At 63.2% G+C, this 20,423-nt stretch overlaps 1 protein-coding gene and 2 non-coding genes across 3 annotated transcripts; 2 read left to right on the top strand and 1 right to left on the bottom strand.

Moving 5' to 3' along the window:
- Positions 1 to 844: 844 nt before the first annotated feature.
- LOC144337603 (uncharacterized) lies at positions 845 to 5,563 on the bottom strand. The gene is made up of 5 exons (XM_077983502.1): positions 5,279 to 5,563; positions 4,399 to 5,083; positions 3,760 to 3,980; positions 3,511 to 3,554; positions 845 to 1,187 (listed from the first exon to the last, which is right to left on the bottom strand). Exons 1-5 carry the CDS (start codon positions 5,561 to 5,563, stop codon positions 863 to 865), a joined length of 1,560 nt encoding a protein of 519 aa, XP_077839628.1. The 3' UTR covers positions 845 to 862.
- Positions 5,564 to 8,967: 3,404 nt separating this feature from the next.
- Positions 8,968 to 9,057, top strand: MIR200A (microRNA mir-200a). The gene has a single exon (NR_032444.1). It is a non-coding gene; the product is annotated as a microRNA mir-200a (primary transcript).
- A 981-nt stretch (positions 9,058 to 10,038) lies between these two features.
- Positions 10,039 to 10,121, top strand: MIR429 (microRNA mir-429). The gene has a single exon (NR_032520.1). It is a non-coding gene; the product is annotated as a microRNA mir-429 (primary transcript).
- The last annotated feature ends 10,302 nt before the right edge of the window (positions 10,122 to 20,423 follow it).

The raw sequence follows: 20,423 nt of genomic DNA, 5'->3' as shown, positions 1-20,423 counted from the left end.
CTGTCTGAAAGAAAAAGCAGGTGAGGAAGTGTGAGCAAGTCTGGCCCATGCTGCCAAGCTCCCGCTTCTCCGAGCGGCTCCACACGAGAAGCAGCGGCAGCTCCAGTTCCACAGCCAGACACCGGTCATTTTCCCTCTACTAGGGAATTAGGCAGGATGGTGTGGGGCCTGAGTGTCACCATGAGACCAGGAAGCAGGTGTTCAGCCAGACGCAAATATTCCTCCTCAAAGCCAGGGGAGCGGCCACAGTGGATTTTATTACAGGGCTACGGGGGCACGCCCAGCGCCCCGCTGCTCTCCACGTCCACAGCAGCGAGGGTGGAGGGCCCTGTGCTGTGCAGGGCACAGCTCGGCTGCACCTGGGCCAGGACACAGCTGCCCAAGTGGGAGGAGCTGTGGACGGGGCTGGGGCCTTCCTCCTCCCAGGGCCGGTGAGTCACTCGTTCACTGTTTCACGTTCCAGGTAGAGACAGTTTATTAATCTGCAGAAAACTCTGGGGCCTTTTATCTTTGTGTTTTCTTTTTTGAGACAGGGTCTGACTCTGTGGCCCAGGCTGGAGTGCGGTGGTGCGATCAAGGTTCACTGCAGCCTCCACTTCCCAGGCCCACAAGTGTGCACCACCACAGCCGGTTAAGTTTTAAATTTTTTGCAGAGATGGGATCTCACCATGTTGCCCAGGCTGGTCTCAAACTCCTGGGCTCAAGTGATCCGCCCGCCTCAGCCTCCCAAAGTGCTGGGATTACAGGCGTGAGCCACCGTGCCTGGATGGTGTTTTACCGTTGAGGTCAGAGAGCAGACGTTGCGCCAGGTGTTTCGTCTGCGCGTGGAGCTTTGGAACTGATGGAGAAGGCAGAGTCCTGATCAGAGCACGGGGACAGGGGAGATGAGCAGGGAGGAGGGAGGGGAAGGAAGGAGGCGCCAGGCTCTCCGCTCAGTGGAGGTCAGTGGAGTTTGCTTCCTGCTCACACTGGGCCTGATCAGGTCAGAGGGCACGCGGGGGCCACTGTCTGTCCTCCGTGGGGCCTTGGCCTGTGTCCGAGGGAGGGAGACGGTACAGGGACGCACAGCTCTGCGAGGTGTTCCCTGGCGGGACCTCACCTGTGTTCTCTCTCTCCCTGTCTCAGTCAGAGCTGCCCCCAGGCTCCTGCAAACCAAGAGGGGGTCCAGGAAGAACTGCTCCTGGGGCCTGGACAGAACGGAGGACGTGTGCATGAGGCAGCGTGGACCAGAGGGGCCTCCCGGGCCGCCTGCTCCATCCAACCGGGCCCTAGTCCTGCCAGACTCACCTGAGGATGCCCGTGGGTCCCAGCGACACCCCTGCCCCTAATTGAGACAAGGGTGGGGGTGGGGCTGTGTGCCTGCGTCCTGGCCCTCCCAGGGCCACCCTCAGGAGTGGCTGCACAGGCTCTGGCCGGTCGGAGCAGCCCACGGAGCCAGGACCATCCTGGGAGGCTCAGGGCTGCAGCCCATGGACTCATGAGGGGGCCTTCTGGGGTCTAAGGCCAGCGGTCCCCTTTCTTCTCGCTGAGGCACCCCACGTCAGAGGCCCCAAGCTCCCACCAGGACTCCCCAGGCAGCAGGTTTCCCTCCACAGCCGGGAAGAGCCCCACCTTCACCACCCCCCACCAGCCAATTCCAAGACCACCGAAGCCCCCAGACCCGGCCCTCGGCCCCTCCTGCCCCCCGCCTCTCCCTGCTGCTCAGAGCCTCGGCCAGCACCTAGGGACCCATGTCCACGTCCGAAGCGGCCCTTCCCTCCACGATTCTCTGTGGCCCTTGGAGAAAAGAGCAGCCTCTCCCGAAGCTCTGCCCTCGGCCCTCCCTCCCCGGAGCCTTTGCCCAGACGTCCCGTCCCATCCCGTCCCGTCCAAGGGGCTGTCACTCTTCTGCCCACCTCTTGCCCATTCCCGGACAGCCACAGCCGTGGGAACCATGCAGCCTGTGGACACAGCCCCAGCGCAGCTCGACTCTGCCTGGTCCCCACGGCTTCCAGTGGCTCACCAGCCGCCCCGTCGCTCCATGAAATCTGACCACACCTGTCCCGACACTCGACCAGCTCCCAGGCAGGTCCCGCCGCGCAGGGGGCCAAGGGCCACGTCTGGGACCAGTGAGTGAGGCGGCGTGTGGGCAGCTGGGGTGTGAGCCCGAGACGGGGGTCCGGGCTTCTCCCACTTGGACGCCAACCGCAGACTCTGGATTTGGAGGTGTGGGCAGTGCCTCGTTCTCCCCAGAAGACAAGAGCCCCCCGGCCGGGTGTGTGCTGACCCCACCCCCACCTGTCCCACACAGACACCTGAGTGGGCATCAGAGTGGGCCGGGCCCTGACTGTCCGAGGAAGGGCCTGTTGGGGCGAGGGCAGTGGGTCAGAGGTCACCGGTGCCCCCGGGGCCCGCTTCCAAAAGCCCTGCCAGGAAGTGGCTCAGACCCCACGCCAGGGCCAGAGGCCAGCGCCAGTGAGCCTCCGGCCGTCCCAGCCCCCGGCCCCGCCCGTTTCTAAAGACCAGGCACAGGGCAGTCGCCTGAGCTTCCCCAAGCCCCAACCCCTGGGGCAGAGTGAGAACAGTGCCAGGAGCGCCCGGCACAGGCCCTCGGTGACGAGGCTCCCAGCGGAGCTCCCAGAGCTTGTTATGGAAAATCGTGGTGTCCGCCGGGACCTCTCTGCCGGTCGGGCTAATTACGGACTGTTTGTGATTTCACTATGGGCCCTTCCACTGGGAACCACGAGAAGCAAACACGTTGCCATGGGAGGGTCGCTTCCCAGACAGGGCGGGGGCCCTGCCCTCCCCACCCCCAGACTCCTGGTCCCCCAGGCCTTCCAAGCTCCCAGAAGAAAACTTGTACCCCAGTCCAGGGGCTCCAAAGTGACCTCCAGAGCCCAAAGAGGGGTGTTCCGGGGGCTACTGGGGCTTCAGCTCTCCCTGAAGGCTCAGGAAGGCACCCACACCCCTCCCTCATTCACCCAGCTGTGGGTCTGTGGGGTCTCGGAGCCTCCTGCCCATTGGGGTGGGACTGGGAGCACATAGCTCCTGCGAGGCCCTGGCGAGGAGACGGATCTTGAGACCCACATAGGCCTGCAGGGGTCCCTTCGTTGCTCCAAAATTAGGGGCTGGCTGGGGGCCTGGAGCTAAGACCGGCAGGTCTGGCCCCTGCCCTCTGTCCACGAGAGGCCTTGGCCCCATGGGACAGGGCACCAGCACTGCAGGGAGGTGGCAGGCAGGTTGGACCCACCCTGGGGCCACCCCACCCGCTTCTAAGGCAGCCTGGGAAGGAGCCCTGCGGAGCTGGGGGCGGGGAGGCGGGGGTGGAGGGGTGAGAGTTGCCCGCGGCCTCCCCTGTCCCTGCCCTGTCGCCCACGCTCCACGCAGGCCCCACAGAAGCCTTCCCATCCTGACTTTTGTTCAACCTCAGTGGGCGGCAAGGTGGGGGCAGGATGCGTGTGCGGGGCCTGGGCCTGCGTCAGCGTCACCAGCCCGCCTCCCGCCCGGCCTATGGGAGCCCAGGGGACACACCTGTCGGGGGCCAGGAGCAGAGATTGGCCAGCGGGAGCTCGCACCTGTGTGGGGCGGGGAGCAGCGCTCCTTGTAAGGCGAGCCCGGCCGAGCCGGCTCTTCCCTCCCGAGGCCCCCACCTCGCCACCACCTCCCATTGTCCCGTCGCCCTCGAAACTCTCCCAGAGACGGGCGAGTTATCCAGCTGTGCAGGTCTGAACTGACTTTTCCTGTGCCAGGGCTTCGCCTGAGCAGAAGCAGGAAGCTCACCTTTGCAGGGCAGCGGGCAGGTCTCCCCGCGCCAGTGGACGCCCCGTGCCGACAGACGCCCTGAGGCCTGACCCTGGCTGAGGCCAAGTGCCCAGCTCTGTGGACCCGGACGGACAGGGGCTTGGGTCCCCCCCATTCCTTCCGAAGCCGGTTCACACCCACCCGGGCCTGGCACACGGGAGGCGCTGGCTGCAGGGTTGGGGCGGGAGCAGCGGTGGAACCTGTCGGGGCAGGTAAGAGTGGGGGGGCAGGTGAGGGCGGGCAGCGGGGAGGCCGAGGCGCGGGGTTGGTGGGGGAGGCCACTTCCTGCAGGGGAGGCCTCGCCAGCCCCTCCGTGGCCGACGCGGGGCAGGGGCGCAGGTGACAGATGGGCCGTCGCCAGCCCGGCCAGCATCCAGGGGAGCTCCAGTCACTGCAGACACAGGCCGGAGCAGGTCCTTCCCTCCCAGGGAAAGGTGGGCCCCGGCGCGGACGCGGCTGGGTTTCGGGTGCGGAGCCATCTTGGGCCCACAGGCTGCATCTTCCAGGCACGGGCACAGTGTGTGGGTTCCAGGCATGGGGTGCCCTCAGGCCATCAGTGCCGGGGCAGGGCCTGGGCAGAGGGCAGCCTCCGAGAGGGGTCATGTTCTTGCCGCCTACCTGATAGCAGACCTTCTAGAAAGTTCTCTCCAGAAGCAACCACTGCCGTCCTGAGGCACTTTGTGCGGAGAGGGGAGGCCGTCGCCTCAGAGGTGGGTGCGGAGAAGGGCTTGGCCCGGTTTGAGGCCGTCGCCTCAGAGGTGGGTGCGGAGAAGGGCTTGGCCCGGTTTGAGGATACCGGCGTCTCCCTTGGGCTCTGGAGTCTGCGTTGGGAAGGGCTCGGTCTCCGCACCCTCTGCTCAGAGGCCTGCCGAGCCCGGGGACAGTGAGGTTGGCGCCTGGGGCCATGGCTGGTCTGGTACAGGTGGGGCTCAGCCCGAAGAAGGTGGAGCGGGTTCCCAGGCCCCGCACTGTGACTGGGGCGGGGACAATGTCTCTTGTACAGGTTTTTACTTAAATGCGAAACGGCACAGTACGGTGGCTGTAGCCAGGAGCAAGGTCTGACCCACCGGGGCCCAGCCTTGAACTTGCCGCAGGGGCACTTGAACGCGTTTAGCGGCCGGATCGTTGGTTTTCTTAAAGTTTGGGAACTGATTAATCCTGGTGGTGGGAGGGAAGGTTCATTGTCCTTGATGAACAAAATTCTCAGGGCGTGAAAAGCTGTTGCTTTAATTAACCCCTGGGAGCGTCTCAGGCCTCGTTTAGGCTGAGTGTCTGGGGAAAGAGGTGGTTTTGTTCTGTTTTTCTAGTAACCCAGATGAAACGCTCAAAAGCGCGGTTGGCAGCACGTTGAATCTGGCAAAATTAAGGTTTGCGTTTGTGAAAACGCGGATGCAGTCTGCGGTTCATTTTCAGACATTTTGGTGATTTGCAAGTATTTATTTGCGAAATGAGTTTGTCAGAACATTTTTTACCGTATTTAGGGAAAGATGAGACGGGCCGAGGTTGTGGAGCCTGGTTTGTTCTCTGTGGGGCTGGTGGACATGGCCCGGACGCGGGGGCCGTGCTCACAGCCAGCCTGAGAGGGCTGCAAATCCATGCCCGCCGTGTGGGTGAAATGGCGGCTTTGCCTCGCAGACGTGTAGCGCCAGCAACGCGGAGGGAAGAAGCTGAGTGCTGGCCAGGCTGAGCTCCGCACCCCACCCCCAGCAGCCTCTGGCTCCCGGCTCGGCTCCGCGGTTGGGGCGGGTTGGATTTCAGGCTTTGTTCTCCGAGACCTCACCATTGATTAAGCCCGTCGGGCAGGTTAACCAACAAGTTAGTTTTTCACGCTGGGATCACATTCCTCGCCGGGCGCTCCCACCCCACCCCGGCCTGTGCAGGTGGGACCCGGCCAGGCAGGCGGGCAGGGCGGCCAGGGGAGCCGAGGGGCGCCTGCCCGGGGCATGTGTTCCGCAGAGAACCCCTTGGTGGGGCGGCTCTGGGCCTCCTGACTCACTCCTCGATTTTCCCAAGCTGAGTCTGGCCCCGCGGTGATGATTAACCCAACACCTCAACTGGCACGTCGCTGGCTCCACTTCCCGGCGACAGTTGACAAGAAAGCACCGCGTGGGGCTCTCGGAAAACAGGGACCGTCCGTTTTCACTTTTCATTTCTTGACCTGTGGCCACGGTAAGACACGGCCGCCTGCCCGCTGCACTCCTTGCCCCTCACCCCTGTGCCAGGCACAGGGCCCTGCAAAGTCCTGGGTCCCCCAGTTGAGCCTGCCGGCCCGGGTGACCATCTCCCCGCCCAGCCCGGGAGCCAGGTCCGGCCTCTCCTGCTAGCTGCTCGCTGGCTTTACAGCTTCTGGGCTCAGGAGGCGCCTGGGAATCCTGCCCTGGAACTTAGGAAGGAGGCGTCTCCCACCCGCCTGCCACACAGGTCTGCCCCTGGGTACGAGCCTCTGCCGTGTGCCCCTCAGTCTCCCAGGTGAGAATGCAGTGGCTGACAAGCCTGGGCGGCCAGGCCAGCTCTGGCCCTGTGGGGTCACTGAGAAGGCTGGCCCTGGGTAGCCAAGAGCCTGGGGACACTGGCCCGGGGCCCTGAACCTGGCAGTGGGAGGCCATCCCCCGGGTGGGGGCAGTGTTTGGCCCCAGCTGCAAGGGACGAGTGCCGGGTACCTGCGGCCCCCCACGCAGCCTGGCAGCAAGGAATGGAGCTGAAATTCGACTCTGTCTGAACGGGAAATCTTCGTCTCCCTCAGCTCAGAAAACAGGTGAAATTGTGTCCCTGAAGCACTGATTTTTCTTTTTTTTTTTTTTGAGACAGAGTCTCGCTCTGCCGCCTAGGCTGGAGTGCAGTGGCTGGATCTCAGCTCACTGCAAGCTCCGCCCCCCGGGTTCCCGCCATTCTCCTGCCTCAGCCTCCCGAGTAGCTGGGACTACAGGCGCCCGCCACCTTGCCCGGCTAGTTTTTTGTATTTTTTAGTAGAGACGGGGTTTCACCGTGTTAGCCAGGATGGTCTCGATCTCCTGACCTCGTGATCCGCCCATCTCGGCCTCCCAAAGTGCTGGGATTACAGGCTTGAGCCACCGCGCCCGGCCTGAAGCACTGATTTGATGGGATTTTATGGGAGCGGTGGTGAAGGCCTGTGAGGTGATGGAAAGGGGAAGCCCGGTGCCTGGAGCCTGACAGGCTGGAGGCCTGGTGTGGGGTCTCTGGAGAGGGTCCAGGTGTGAGGGAAGCTGGGTCAGGTCCTCGGAGACGCGGCCTTTGGAGGAGGAGACTGGAACCGGGTGGACCTGGCAGCAGGCGGGGGTGGGCGGAAGCAACGTTTGTTGTGGTCGGGCAGACAGGGCCTGTGTCCCCCACAGCCTCTGTGGGTGGAAGGTGCCAGAAATCTTGAAGAGTGGCTCTGGCCAGCTCTCTGGGCCCGGTCAGCACCCGAGTGGGGGCAGAGAAGGGGCGGGAAGGAGGACAGGAAGGATGGTGTGTCCAGTGGGCAGGGAGCCTTGGTCTGGCCTGGGAGCTGAACCTGCCTCAGGCCCTGAGCAAGGAGGGGCCACAGGGCCGTCTACTTCCTCCTGCCCCTGCAGAGGCGGCCCGGCCCCCGCAGTGTCTGAGGCTCGGCTGCCGGTGTCTGTTTGTGGCCGGTCTCCCTCTGTGCCCGGGTCAGACCCCAGACCAGCAGACACAGAAACCGCAGGGACGGCTGGGCATAGCCAGGAGCCTGCCCCGCCCCCACCCCGCCCCTGCCCCCACACCCCCACCCCTGCACCCCCACCTCCACCCCCGCCTCCACCCGCACCCCATCCCCACCCCACCCACTCCCACCTGCACCCGCACCCCGCCCGCACTCCCGTCCCACCCCCACCCCCGCCCACACTCCCGTCCCACCCCCACCCGCAGATGCTGTGCAGTGAGCAGGGCAGCATGGGAGAGGGGTTTCCAGGTGGGAGGGACCGTTCTGTCTGAGAGCCTGGCAGACACCGGGTCTTTGAGGAGAGGAGGAGCTGGGCAGGGAAGTGGCTCCCGGAACGCCATCCTGGAGACAGAGGCCCTTGTCCCCGACCTCAGACGGGCAGCACGCGGGGCCCTGGGGGCTGCGGCTGCTGTCCAGGCCTTCCGATTGGACCACCCTGAGGGAAGGTCCCCCGCAGATGGGTGGGGGCGGAGGCCGAGCGGGGCGGGCAGAGGGTCTACGTCGGCCCCACTCTGACCCGGTCCTTGACCCCCTGGCCAGGACACTTCGGTCCCCCAGGTGCCTACCCCAGGCCCCAAAGCCAGTGGCTGCTGGACTCGGCAGGGCTGGCGGGTGGGGCTCACCTCAGCCCCTTCCCTCTGGCAATGCTGCCCTCAGTGCCCCAGGAGGACGAGGCCCCCCAACTCTGAGGCCCCCAGCGAGCCCCATGCAACCCCCAGCCGGGCGACCCCAGGCCCAGCTCGGGCAGCCGTGGCCATCTTACTGGGCAGCATTGGATGGAGTCAGGTCTCTAATACTGCCTGGTAATGATGACGGCGGGGCCCTGCACGCAGCGACCGGCCGACCCCATCCCGGCCCAGGGCCTCCCACCGAGCCCCACACTCCCCCTCCCACAGCCTGCTCACCCGACCCCACCCCATCCGGGCCAGAAGGCTCTGGGGAGAGTGATGGGAGGTTGTGACCTTGGGAAAGGGGCTGGGGCCCCCCCAACCAGCCTCTCAGAGACCCCGGAATGCAATGCTCCCTGCAGCTGCACCCAGGGTGCTACACGGTGATCTGGGGATTAGGACGCTCAGATGTCCGGGCCCTGCCCACAGCGCCCGGGCAGGTGCTGCTGCCACACCCAGCAGGTGCGGGCCGAGCAGGACCCAACAAAGGGCTCAGGAGGGCAAGGCCCAGCCGGGAGCCACGTGGAACCCAGAGGAAGCCGCCCCACCCAGCTTGGGAGCCCACCCAGCCTGGCTGCAGCCATCTTGCCTCCCGCCGGACAGGGTGGGCCAGCCACAGAGCAGACCAGCCCCCCCATGGCCCCAGGTCTGTGGCCTCAGGGTCCCCTTGCCCTGGAGGAAGCAGGGAGGGTGGCCCTGTCTGCAGTCTTAGGGCCGCCAAGCCCCTTTCTGCCAGCCCTGTCCGGTCCCGGCGCCACTCCTGGCTGCTCACCTCTCCAGGTCTTCCCTGGACTTCCACAGCAGCCCCTGCCTGCCTTGAGGGATCCCATGTCCCTCCCGGGCCCCTGTGAGCATCTTACCGGACAGTGCTGGATTTCCCAGCTTGACTCTAACACTGTCTGGTAACGATGTTCAAAGGTGACCCACCGCTCGCCGGAGACCCCACCGAGGCACGTCCGGAGCTCCTACTCCAGAGATGGGCTGGGGCCGGGGGCCAAGCGGGGCCAGCAGATGGGTGAGGGTGGAGGGCTGAGCGGGGCGGCAGAGGGCCTGTGTCAGCTCCAAAGCCCAGCCCCCAGGGGAAGGGCTGGCCTCTGCCGGGGGTGCCCCCAGGTCACTCACACCCAGGCTGGGTCTGACACCTTGAGGACCCCTCAGTGCCTCCACAGGTCGCCTGGAGGGCTTCCTGTTCCCCCTCCCGGAGCCCCTCTGCCTCACCCCCGCAACCTCCCAGGCTGGGTTTTGGGGTGACCTGGCTCCAGGAAAGGCCATAAGGCCAGGATGCCAGGGCTGGAGAGGGAAGAGGAACAGTGGCCTCCCTCAGGCGGTCCAGGCTCCATGGAGGGTCTGCTGGGGGCGCGGAAAGGACAAGGTGGATTCAGATTCCTGAGCCCCCCCACGCAGGGGAGCGGGGACACTCCGTGCTGTGCTGGTGAGGGGCAAGGGGTCTCATTCCTTCCCCCAGTCAACAAGAACGGAAATTTTGTCCAAAACCCACCAGACCAGGATTACCCGTTGTTTAATCCTTTTGGTCTGCAACCGGGGAGCCTGGGACTGCACCCCCACGCAAAGCCCCAGCCTGGGGAGGGGGTGGCCACTGGGGAGAGGCTGCCCTTCGCTGTTACTCATTAACCTGACCCAGCGTCAGGGAGCCAGCGAGCGGCTGCAGGGAGCCTTTGCCAAGAGCAGGGCCAGGTGACCAGATGGCTCCCGGGTACCCCCACACAGCCGGGCTGGGCTAGGACCAGGTGCTGGGATGGAGGCTGCCAGGGAGGCACGTCAGGGCCTCGTTCTGCAGACCCAGGAGGGATCAGGGCAGCTGCAGGAGGTGGGGGGAGCCACCCCCAGGGCCTTCCCTTCACAGGCCCTGCAGACACCAGCCCAGGACCCGGAGGCCACGCACACCACCGCCGGCCGATGAGCGTCTTACCAGACACGGTTAGACCTGGCTCTCTGTCTAATACTGTCTGGTAAAACCGTCCATCCGCGGCCTGATCACCGTTAGAGGAGAGAGCTGCCTGCCCTGCAGCTCATCAGTGTGAAGCTGCCTCATCTAGGGCTCTCGTACCCCCTTCACTATGGCCTGTGCCCACCCGCAGCTCATCAGTGTGAAGCCGCCAGGGTCTGGGGCTCCTGTGCACCCCCCCCCACCGCCATGGCCCGCGCCCACCCAGCCTCCCGGGGACCTCGAGCTGTAGTCCCTGGGCAGATGCTGTGGGCCCCATGGTATGGGCCTGGCCCCACCCCACAGCCCTCAGCCCCCTCCCCACCTGGGGAGGCCGAGACAGAAGCAGCTGCGTCCCCCAAAGTGCCTGAGCCCAGGGCAGGGAGCACATATGCCCGGCAGGGACAACATCACAGCCTCCCAGCAGCCAGGCAGCAGGACCCAGAGACCTCTGGGAGGTTCCTGGGGCCAGCCCTGAGCCTCGTCCTCCAGGGGCCAGCCCTGAGCCTCGTCCTGCAGGGGCCAGCCCTGAGCCTCGTCCTCCAGGGGCCAGCCAAGGACCAGCCGTGGGGTGCAGACCACACTCTCCCTCCAGGGACCATCTCTGGGGCTGAGGCGGGCGGGGCCAGTGCCCAGCTGCAAGGCCATGGGATAGGGAAGGCAGGTGCTTGGGGCCCCGCAGCCCTGCACCGGGGGCCCCTCCACTCCAGGCGACTCACGAGGTGTCATCTGGAGCTGTCCCCAAGTGGGGCTCTGTAGGTTGAGCCCCCTACGCTGGGGCCATCACCAGAGCCCCTTTCCTCTCTGGGGAGATGGGGCAGTCCCCGCAGGGCCGGCCGAAACCACCCCACAGGCTGCTGCCGCCTGAGCAATGTGTGTGCGGAAGAACTTGGAGTGCCACCCCCAGAATGTGGCCTCCGCCTCACCAGACCCCACAGGTGAGCCCTGGACTACAAGGTGCATGGAACACAAGCTTTGGATGCACCTTGAGAGCTCAGGCCAGGCAGGGCCACACCTGTGAGCCTGAGCTCGTCCAGCACCGCCCGGAGCTCGGGGACCTTCCGCATCCCAGCACCTCCTCGCCGCTGTGCCCGTCTGGCCAGTCCCTCCAAGCACCCCTCGGATGAAGACGCACCCCACACTGCAGTGGGGCTCACTCTCCACAGAGCCTGCTGCGTTGCACGGGGTGTGACAGGAAGGACCCTGCTGGGGCTGGCGGGGCGTACCCAGATCCTCCCTGCGCGCTTCCTCCTCCTCCTCTCCCCCCCCCCCGTAAGCACTGGGAACAAAACAGAAAAAAGTCTTTGTATAGTAATAAAGCCTGCAGTTCACGCACCTATGCTTGGACCAGCTCCTTATTTTAACCACACGAGCACGGACCCCAGCCATGCAAAGGGCCCAGCTGAGGACAGAGCCCCAGACACTGCACCTGTCCCCAGAGGCCCTTGAGGTTCCTAGGAGAGGCTCCCTCCCTTCCTTCCCTCCTCTTTCCCTCCCCCTCCTCCTCCTTCTCTCTCCCTCCTTCCCCCTCCTCCCTCCCCCTCCTTCCTCCTTCCTCCTTCCCCCTCCTTCCTCCTTCCTCTCCTCCTCCCTCCCTCCCTCCCTCCCTTCCCTCCTCTTTCCCTCCCCCTCCTCCTCCTTCTCTCTCCCTCCTTCCCCCTCCTCCCTCCCCCTCCTTCCTCCTTCCTCCTTCCCCCTCCTTCCTCCTTCCTCTCCTCCTCCCTCCATCCCTCCCTCCCTTCCTTCCCTCCTCTTTCCCTCCCCCTCCTCCTCCTTCTCTCTCCCTCCTTCCCCCTCCTCCCTCCCCCTCCTTCCTCCTTCCTCCTTCCCCCTCCTTCCTCCTTCCTCCTTCCTCTCCTCCTCCCTCCCTCCCTCCCTTCTTTCCCTCCCTCCCTTCCTTCCCTCCTCTTTCCCTTCCCCTCCTCCTCCTTCTTCTCCCTCCCTCCTTCCCCCTCCTCCCTCCCCCTCCTTCCTCCTTCCTCTCCTCCTCCCTCCCTCCCTCCCTCCTTCTTTTGCTCAGGAATCTTCCCTGACTCTTCTGTGGCCAGCTCAGGTTGAGGTTCTGGGGGAAGGGGGAGCCCCTGAGTGGAGACACCTCAGCCTGTGCTGAAGGAAGCTACCGAGGGGGCAGCCGGTGGCCCTAGGGGGCCTCTCTGAGCAGGTGACCCAGAGTCACCTGAGCGTCACAGCAGGAGCGGGGCCTGGGGACAGGATGGAGGCAGCCAGGGACCGGTGAGGAGGGCTTCCTGGTCCAGCCACACCTGCCCCAGTGACAGCCACAGGTTGGTGGTAAAGGGGCCACCTCCCTTCCAGTGGCAGGGCCTGGCCTGCCTGGAGACCCCACCCACTGCCCGGGAGGTGCCGGGCCTCCCCCACTCTGCCTGGCCCTGGGGGCCGCACCCACCTGGACCCACAGCCCGAGACCCCACTGCCCACCCGCCCTGCGCAGGAACCTTGCTGGGGTTACAGGTATCCGTGGCTGCCGCACCACCCAGATCTGGGGAGTAAGAGGTAGAGTTTTCAAGTTTGAATTCAGGGAAGCTGTGAGGGACGAGGTAGTGCCTGGCTGGGGAGCCTGGGGGCTTCTGAGGGCTCGTCGGCAGTGGGGAGTCCTCGGGCCTGGGCGGGGCCCCAGGGAGGGGAGGCTGCAGGGGTTGGGGGACCTGCCCGCTGCACCCCCTCTTTCCCCTGCACACGTGGAAACCCATCCCCCGAGGTGTTTGTCCAGGTCACGTCCTCCAAAGGCTGCTGCGCCACGAAGACGAACACGCGGCTCCCCTCCCAGCCCAGGGGCCGGGGCCCTGCCATGCTCTGTTCCCAGAAGGGTCAGCTCTGGAGAGTCCTTTCCATCCCCCATCAGCTCCCGTCGGGTCACCTGCCCTGGCCTCAGGAAGGAGGGACACACGTAGGCCCCTTCCCAGAGCCAGAGCTTCCGAACCCGGATCTGCTGCTCCCAGCCTGGAGAGCCACAGGAGCCACTGAAGGGCCCTGTCACCCCCTCAGGCGGCCCCCACTCCCTGAAGGTCCAGCCACTCAGTCCAGGACCTGCCCCAGCCCCACCTGCCGCCTGACCTGAGGCTCCCAGAGGGCAGAGGGGCCTCCTGGGTCTGCTCTGCACCAGGGTCTGGAGGGACCATCCCAAAGCTTGAGCACCAGGCACAAGGTGGGAGTGTGGGGAGGGGCGAGGACACGGTTCCCAGCTGGACAGAACCGGGAAGACAGGTGGGAGATGCACCCCCCCGCCCCACCTCCGAGAGCTCCCTCTTCCTTCCAGGGGCTCCCCAGGGACAGGTGGGGCCCCTTCTTCCCCCACAGCTCAGGCTCCAGGGAGCCCCCCAGGCTGCAGCCCCGGTGTGCGTCGGGGAGGTGATTCCGGAGCAGGCATCACACTCTCGCAAGGTGCCTTCTCCTCCCAGCTGCTGAAAAACCCACGCAGGCAGGCACAACAGACGCTCATGCCCGCCTCTGGAGGCCAGAACTCCAAAGCCACGGGGCAGGCAGGGCTGTACCCCTCTGGGGATCCAGGGGAGGACCCCGTCTGCCTCCCCAGCCCCTGCCGGCTCAGGCGTTGGTGGCTGTGGCCGTGTCGCCCATCTCTGCCCCCCGGTCCCACGGCGTCTCCCCCACGTCTGCATCTCCTCTCTCCGCCTCCGTCTCAGGCAGGCAGTGGCCATTGATTCAGAGCCTGCCCAGGGAACCCTGGGCTATCACACCAGAGATCCTGACGTAACCCCCTGCAAAGCCCCTTCTTCTCAGTAAGATCACATTCGAGGTTTCAGGGCTAGGATGTGGTTGTCTGTTGGGGGCACCCCCAGCCCCCTGCAAGGGGACCCGAAGCAGAGGCCCTTCTGACAGGCAGAGCTCTGAAGGACACGGATGGGCGGGGGACACGTGGCTGGAGGCTCAGCGTTTGAGGCAGAGGGGATCAGACCATGTCAGGGGTCTTGCCAGGAGCCCAGGACTCCCAGACCTGATATCATTTGGTGTTTTAAAGAGACGGTGAGGGCAGGCGGGCTGCAGCGGTTCACGCCTGTAATCCCAGCACTTTGGGAGGCGGAGGCGGGCGGATCACCTGAGGTCAGGGGTTCAAGACCAGCCTGACCAACATGGAGAAACCCCGTCTCTAATAAAAATACAAAAATTAGCCGGGTGTGGCAGTGGGTGCCTATTGTCCCAGCTACTCGAGAGGCTGAGGCAAGAGAATGGTGTGAACCCAGGAGGCGGAGCTTGCAGTGAACCAAGATCATGCCACTGTACCAGCCTGGATAACAGAGCGAGATTCCGTCTCAAAAAAAAAAAAAATTAGCCGGGCACTGTGGCGAGTGTCTGTAATCTCAGCTACTCGGGAGGCTGAGGCAGGAGAATCACTTGATCCTGGGAGGCGGAGGTGGCAGTGAGCTGAGACTGTGCCATTGCACTCCGGCCTGGGGAACAGAGCGAGACTCTGTATATTAAAAAAAACAGGCCGGGCGCGGTGGCTCAAGCCTGTAATCCCAGCACTTTGGGAGGCCAAGGCGGGCAGATCACGAGGTCAGGAGATCAAGACCATCCTGGCTAACACTGTGAAACCCCGTGTCTACTAAAAAATACAAAAAACTAGCCGGGCGAGGTGGCGGGCGCCCGTAGTCCCAGCTACTCGGGAGTCTGAGGCAGGAGAATCACTTGATCCTGGGAGGCGGAGGTGGCAATGAGCTGAGAGATCCGGCCACTGCACTCCAGCCCGGGCAACAGAGCAAGACTCCGTCTCAAAAAAAAAAAAAAAACAGAGAAGGTGAGGGTTAAACAAAGACACACACAGATAAAGGGCAGCTTTACAGCAACACAGGTACACTGCAAACACCTGCCAGGCGGGGACCAGCTTGATGCCAGAGCCCACCGCTGCCTACGGGCTGGGGTGCCCGTAGGTATGGGTGGGAGGGGCCTGGGCCGTAGGGCTTCATGATGGCCCTTGTTCCCGCAGAAGGTAATCGTGATGTTCTTGGAGTTTTTCCCAGCAGAGTGTGATCACGTCAGGTCGGGTGGGCTGTCCCTCACGGCCCAAACTCCCACTGAACGCTTCACTTTCGCCGAGGTCTGTGACACGGCGAGGGCTTACAGAACGGTGCAGTTTGGACGGACAGATGTGAGTTCCCCTCTGTGGGGCACTGACTTCTCTGAGCCCCCGGTTCCTGTTTGCAGAGGAGGGCACGGCAGCACCTCGTCCTGGACTGGGAGAGAGAACAGGGACCTGACCGGCTGAAACAGGGAATGCTCAGGCATCGGCAGCTGGGTGTTCGGCAAACATGGCCAGGGTGCACGGGAGCCTGGCCCGGGCCGGGTCCTGGAGTTCGGAGCATGGGTGGGGCCTGAGAGACGGCTCAGGGACCATCTGGGAGGGCCGGGTGGAGGGGCTCAGGCCCAGCAGTGACTGCCCATGAGACCCCTTCTCCAGCCTCAGCCCTCAGCCCTGCTTCCCAGGCTGGCCCCGCCCCTCAGCAGCCCCTCCCCGTCCTCGCAAACCCTTGCTCACCTCTGGGCTCCGGCTTCGTGGTGGTTGCCAGGAGACAGTTGCCACGGTGGTTGCCAGGAGATGGTTGCCAGGTCACCACTGTTGCTTCCTGGCCCAGGCTCCCAGGACATTGTGGGCTGGGCAGGTAAGGGCGCCCGTGGCCATGTGCCGGGGTCCAGTGGGCTTGGCCCCGCCCTCCTATGCCCTGCCTGCGGGTCCCCTCGGGAGGCTGCCCAGGAGAGGAGGCTGGGGAGGGGACCGGACAGGGATCGGGTAGGGTGGGGCCAGGCTGAGCCTGCTCTGCGGAGGCCACACTCGGGTCCCAAACCCAGCGCCACCATGCGAGAGGCTCGGGCCCAGGCCAGGCCAGGGAACCGTGTGTGTACTGGGCTGGGTGGGAGGGCAGGGCAGCCCTGGGACGAGCTCTGTGGCCTGGGACCAGGTCTGCTTCCCCAGAGCAAGTCCTGGACAGACGACTGCTTGAGACCACAGGGCGTGCATCCCCAGACAGCGGCTCTGGCCGGGAGGCACCGGTTCTTCGAACAATGTCAGTACCTTCCTAGGGCCCCAGGTGGCCAAGCTTAGATTCTTGGGGGGAGCTCGAAGCAGGACACCAACGTGTGGTCGCTTTTTGGACGATTTCTTCAGGTTTAAAAGTCTCCTCTGTTCATCCTACCGGGGTGCAGTCTCCTGCCGGTCTTTTCATCTCACCAGGTAAAAACCTTATTTTACAATTTATCGTAAGGTCGTGAGCTGAGTTTCCACGCCGCCTTTACACCGTGTCCCCATCGAGGGGCGTCACGACCATCCTGCACCCTGGGCGCCGCCGGCTTCCCGAGTCCCACCGCCATACAGGACGCGTCGGTCAGCATCTCGGAGTGAGACACTTTCTTTCCGGATTCAGAGTCACGTCCATCAGAGACTCCAAAACGCGTTTACTAGACGGACAGGCGTGTGGAGCCAGCGGCTTCTGACGCTCGGGAGGCTGCGTCCCACCTGCGTTCTGGCCCCGGGTTCACCACACACAGTGGGCAGCCGCTTAAGAAACCTTTAATTTCAGGCCGGGGTGTCGGCTCACACCTGAAATCCCAGCACTTTGGGAGGCCGAGGTGGGCGGATCACGAGGTTAGGAGTTTGAGACCAGCCTGGCCAACATGGAGAAATCCTGTCTCTACTAAAAATAAAAAAAATTAGCCGGGCGTGGTGGTGGGCGCCTGTAGTCCCAGATACTCGGGAGGCTGAGACAAGAGAATCGTTTGAACCTGGGAGGTGGAGGTTACAGTGAGCCGAGATCACGTCACTGCACTCCTTGACTTAATTTCCTTGACTTAAATCCCAACCCTGGTGTTGCATTTTTAATTCCCATCGGCTCTTTTGTATTCTCTATGCCTTTGCTTTAAAAGCATGCGGCCCTCTGAGGGGTCCTGTCTCCACCACCCCAGCCTTCTCCAGGTGGGCTTGTTTCCGTTTCTCCCCTTTCCTCTTCCTCTGTGTGTGTCTGCGTGTCTGTGTGTCTGCATGTCTGTGCGACTGTGTGTGTCAGTGTCTGTGTGTGTCTGCGTGTCTGTGTGTGTGTGTGTGTGTCTGTGTGTGTGTGTGTGTCTGTGTGTGTGTGTGTGTCTGTGTGTGTGTGTCTGTGTGTGTGTAGACATGTCTGTGTGTCTGCGTGTGTCTGTGTGTCTGTGTGTGTGTGTAGACATGTCTGTGTGTCTGTGTGTCTCTGTGTGTGTGTGTCTGTGTCTGTGTGTGTGTGTGTCTGTGTGTCTGTGTGTGTGTGTGTGTGTAGACATGTCTGTGTGTCTGTGTTGTGTCTGTAGGTGTGTCTCTGTGTAGGTGTCTGTCTGGGTGACAGACCGAGACTCTGTTAAAAAAAAAAAAAAAAGACCTTTAATTTCAATGAGAAAAAATAGCAGCTCACAACTTATTTAGCTACTCGTGAACATAATAAGTACACAAAATTAGAAAAGCCCAAACGAGGCCTCATTTACAATGATTTACAATGAAATCAGCACCTGGCTGCCTCTTCCAGCTGCTGCTCAGACACGGAGGCAGTTTCCTGGGGGGGCGCTGGGTGCTGTGCTTCCGCTTTCCAACCGCCTGGCCGTTTCCAAACAGCACCTGACACTGCTGCTTCCGGAGTTTCCAGGGCAGAAATTCCCCACGGACAGTGAAAGGGGCTTGTCCTCCACATGCTGCCCTGTCCGTATCATCCCGCCACGAATGATGTTCGGGGCAGAGCTGCCCGGCCTCCCCGGGTGGTGCCCTTTGTTTTCCTCAGAGTTGGCGATCGCCTTGCTTTTCACACGTGCTTGTGTCCCCGCCTATCCTGAGCTGCCCCTGAGCTCTGCCTCCCCTCACCCCACAATCATCGCCACAGCCCTGTGGACCACGCGGTGTGTGACGGGTGCTGTCCTCACGTTACTTGTGGAAACTCCACCTTCACAGCAACCCTGCGAGGCTGCTGCTCCCAGCCGCTGTGCGGGCGGAGAGGGGAGGCCACTGCGCGGAGAGGGGAGGCCACTGCGCGGAGAGGGGAGGCCGCTGCGCGGGCGGAGGGGGCGGAGAGGGCGGGGAGGAGAGGCCGCTGCGCAGGGAGGGGAGGCCGCTGAGCGGGCGGGGAGGGGAGGCCGCTGCTCGGAGAGGGGAGGCCGCTGCGCGGAGAGGGGAGGCCGCTGCGTGGAGAGGGGAGGCCGCTGCGAGGGGAGGGGAGGCTGGGGCACACAGGTCAGCTGCAAGCTCCCAGCTGCTGCATCTTCTCCCAGACACCTCACTCCTGTGAGTCTTCGAGGCTTCCCGGAGGGACGTCTCCCCACCTTTTCCCACCTCCACACGTGGTAGGCCAGGTATGGAATTCCTGGAATTCCCCGCTGGGAGCCTCCTGGGCTGGTTCCAGCCCTGTGTGTCCCCAGGAAGGCTGGAGGGCTGCTAGTGGCCTTGGTGGGCAGCCAGGGCTGGCCAGGACCACTGCCTCTTTCCTCCGGCTCTGGGCCTGTGTCTCCTGGGGCCTCCCCTCTTGCCTGGGGCTCCACGGTGGCCCTGCTGTGCAGCACCTCGGCTTCACACCCACAGCCCCAACCCCAGTGTTCGCTTCTGGGCAATTTCCTTGACTTAAAGCCCAACCCTGGTGTTGCATTTTTAATTCCCATCAGCTCTTTTGTATTCTCTATGCCTTTGCTTTAAAAGCATGCGGCTCTCTGAGGGGTCCTGTCTCCACCACCCCAGCCTTCTCCAGGTGGGCTTGTTTCCGTTTCTCCCCTTTCCTCTTCCTCTGTGTGTGTCTGCGTGTCTGTGCGTGTCTGTGTGTGTCTGCGCATCTGTGTGTCTGTGTGTGTGTCAGCGTGTGTGTGTGGGTGCCTGTGTGTGCATGTGTGTGTAGACGTGTCTGTGTGTGTGCATGTGTGTGTAGACGTGTGTCTGTGTGTAGGTGTGCTTGTGCACGTGTGTAGATGGGTCTGTGTGCATGTGTGTGTAGGTGTGTGTGCATCTGTGCATGTGTGTGTAGACATGTCTGTGTCTGTGTGTAGGTGTGTCTGTGTCTGTGCATGTCTGTGTGTGTAGACATGTCTGTGTGTCTGTGTGTAGGTGTGTGTGTCTGCGTAGACGTGTCTGTGTCTGTGCGTGTGTGTAGATGTGTCTGTGTGTGCATGTGTGTGTAGACGTGTGTCTGTGTGTAGATGTGCTTGTGCACGTGTGTAGATGGGTCTGTGTGCATGTGTGTGTAGGTGTGTGTGCATCTGTGCGTGTGTGTAGACATGTCTGTGTCTGTGTGTAGGTGTGTCTGTGTCTGTGCATGTCTGTGTGTGTAGACATGTCTGTGTGTCTGTGTGTAGGTGTGTGTGTGTCTGCGTAGACGTGTCTGTGTCTGTGCGTGTGTGTAGATGTGTCTGTGCATGTGTGTGTAGACGTGTGTGTGTGTGTAGGTGTGTGTAGACGTGTCTGTGTGTGTACACCTGTGTCTGTGTGTAGGTGTGTGTGTCTGTGTAGACGTGTGTGTAGACATGTCTGTGCGTGTGTGTGTGCGTGTGTAGACCTGTCATTCTCGTTCACACCTGGGAGTCCCTCTGATGATGCTGTCGGGACTGGGCAGCCCCTTTGGTTGTGAGTCAGAACTTTAGAGGATCCCCTTCCCCAGCAGGACTCCTGGGTGCTGAGAACCCATGAGAAGGAGCTGAGGTCTCCATTGAAGGCAGAGTATCGTACGCACGTGCCTGTTCCATGTCAGCGCAGGGTCCAGCCTCCTCCAATAGTCCTCCTGTTCTGAGTGGGGAGGGGTCTCAGGGCTCCCAACTTCTTCCATTCGTGCCCAGCCCACCCTAGGAAGAGGGCGTGAGGCTCTCCCGGCCACAGGTGCGGGGCCCAGCCTGTGTTCTGCTCCTCCCCCAGGACGGGCCCCAGTGGCCCCACCCAGCTGGGTCATCGTGCGAACGGCTGCCTCGGTTTACCCGCCTTCCCCTGCCCGTGGGCTTCCTCGTTGTCTCCTTCCCTCCTGTCACTCAGGTGGGGCAGGGAGGGGCAGACACAAAGGCCTCGTGCAGCCGAAAGCGATGCCGCCATCTCTGCAGGTCAGGTCAGCCGCAGGGGCTGCCTTTGGAGAGCTCTGCCCCCAGCCTGGAGCCTCAGGCCTGCTCCAGCCTTCTCTAGCCTCAGAGCCTCCACTGCCGTGTGCTCCCCTGTCTCCTGGGCGAGTTCCTTCAAACCCTTGAAAGTCCTCACCTAAGCCACACGCGGTGGCTCACACCTGTAGTCCCAGCACTTTTGGAGGCCGAGGTGGGTGGATCATCTGAGGTCAGAAGTTTGAGACCAGCCTGACCAACATGGAGAAACCTGTCTCTACTAAAAATACAAAAAATTAGCCGGGCG

Source organism: Macaca mulatta, chromosome 1, assembly GCF_049350105.2.
Source record: "Macaca mulatta isolate MMU2019108-1 chromosome 1, T2T-MMU8v2.0, whole genome shotgun sequence".
Classification (NCBI taxonomy): domain Eukaryota; kingdom Metazoa; phylum Chordata; class Mammalia; order Primates; family Cercopithecidae; genus Macaca; species Macaca mulatta.
This window is presented reverse-complemented; position numbering and strand designations above follow the sequence as displayed.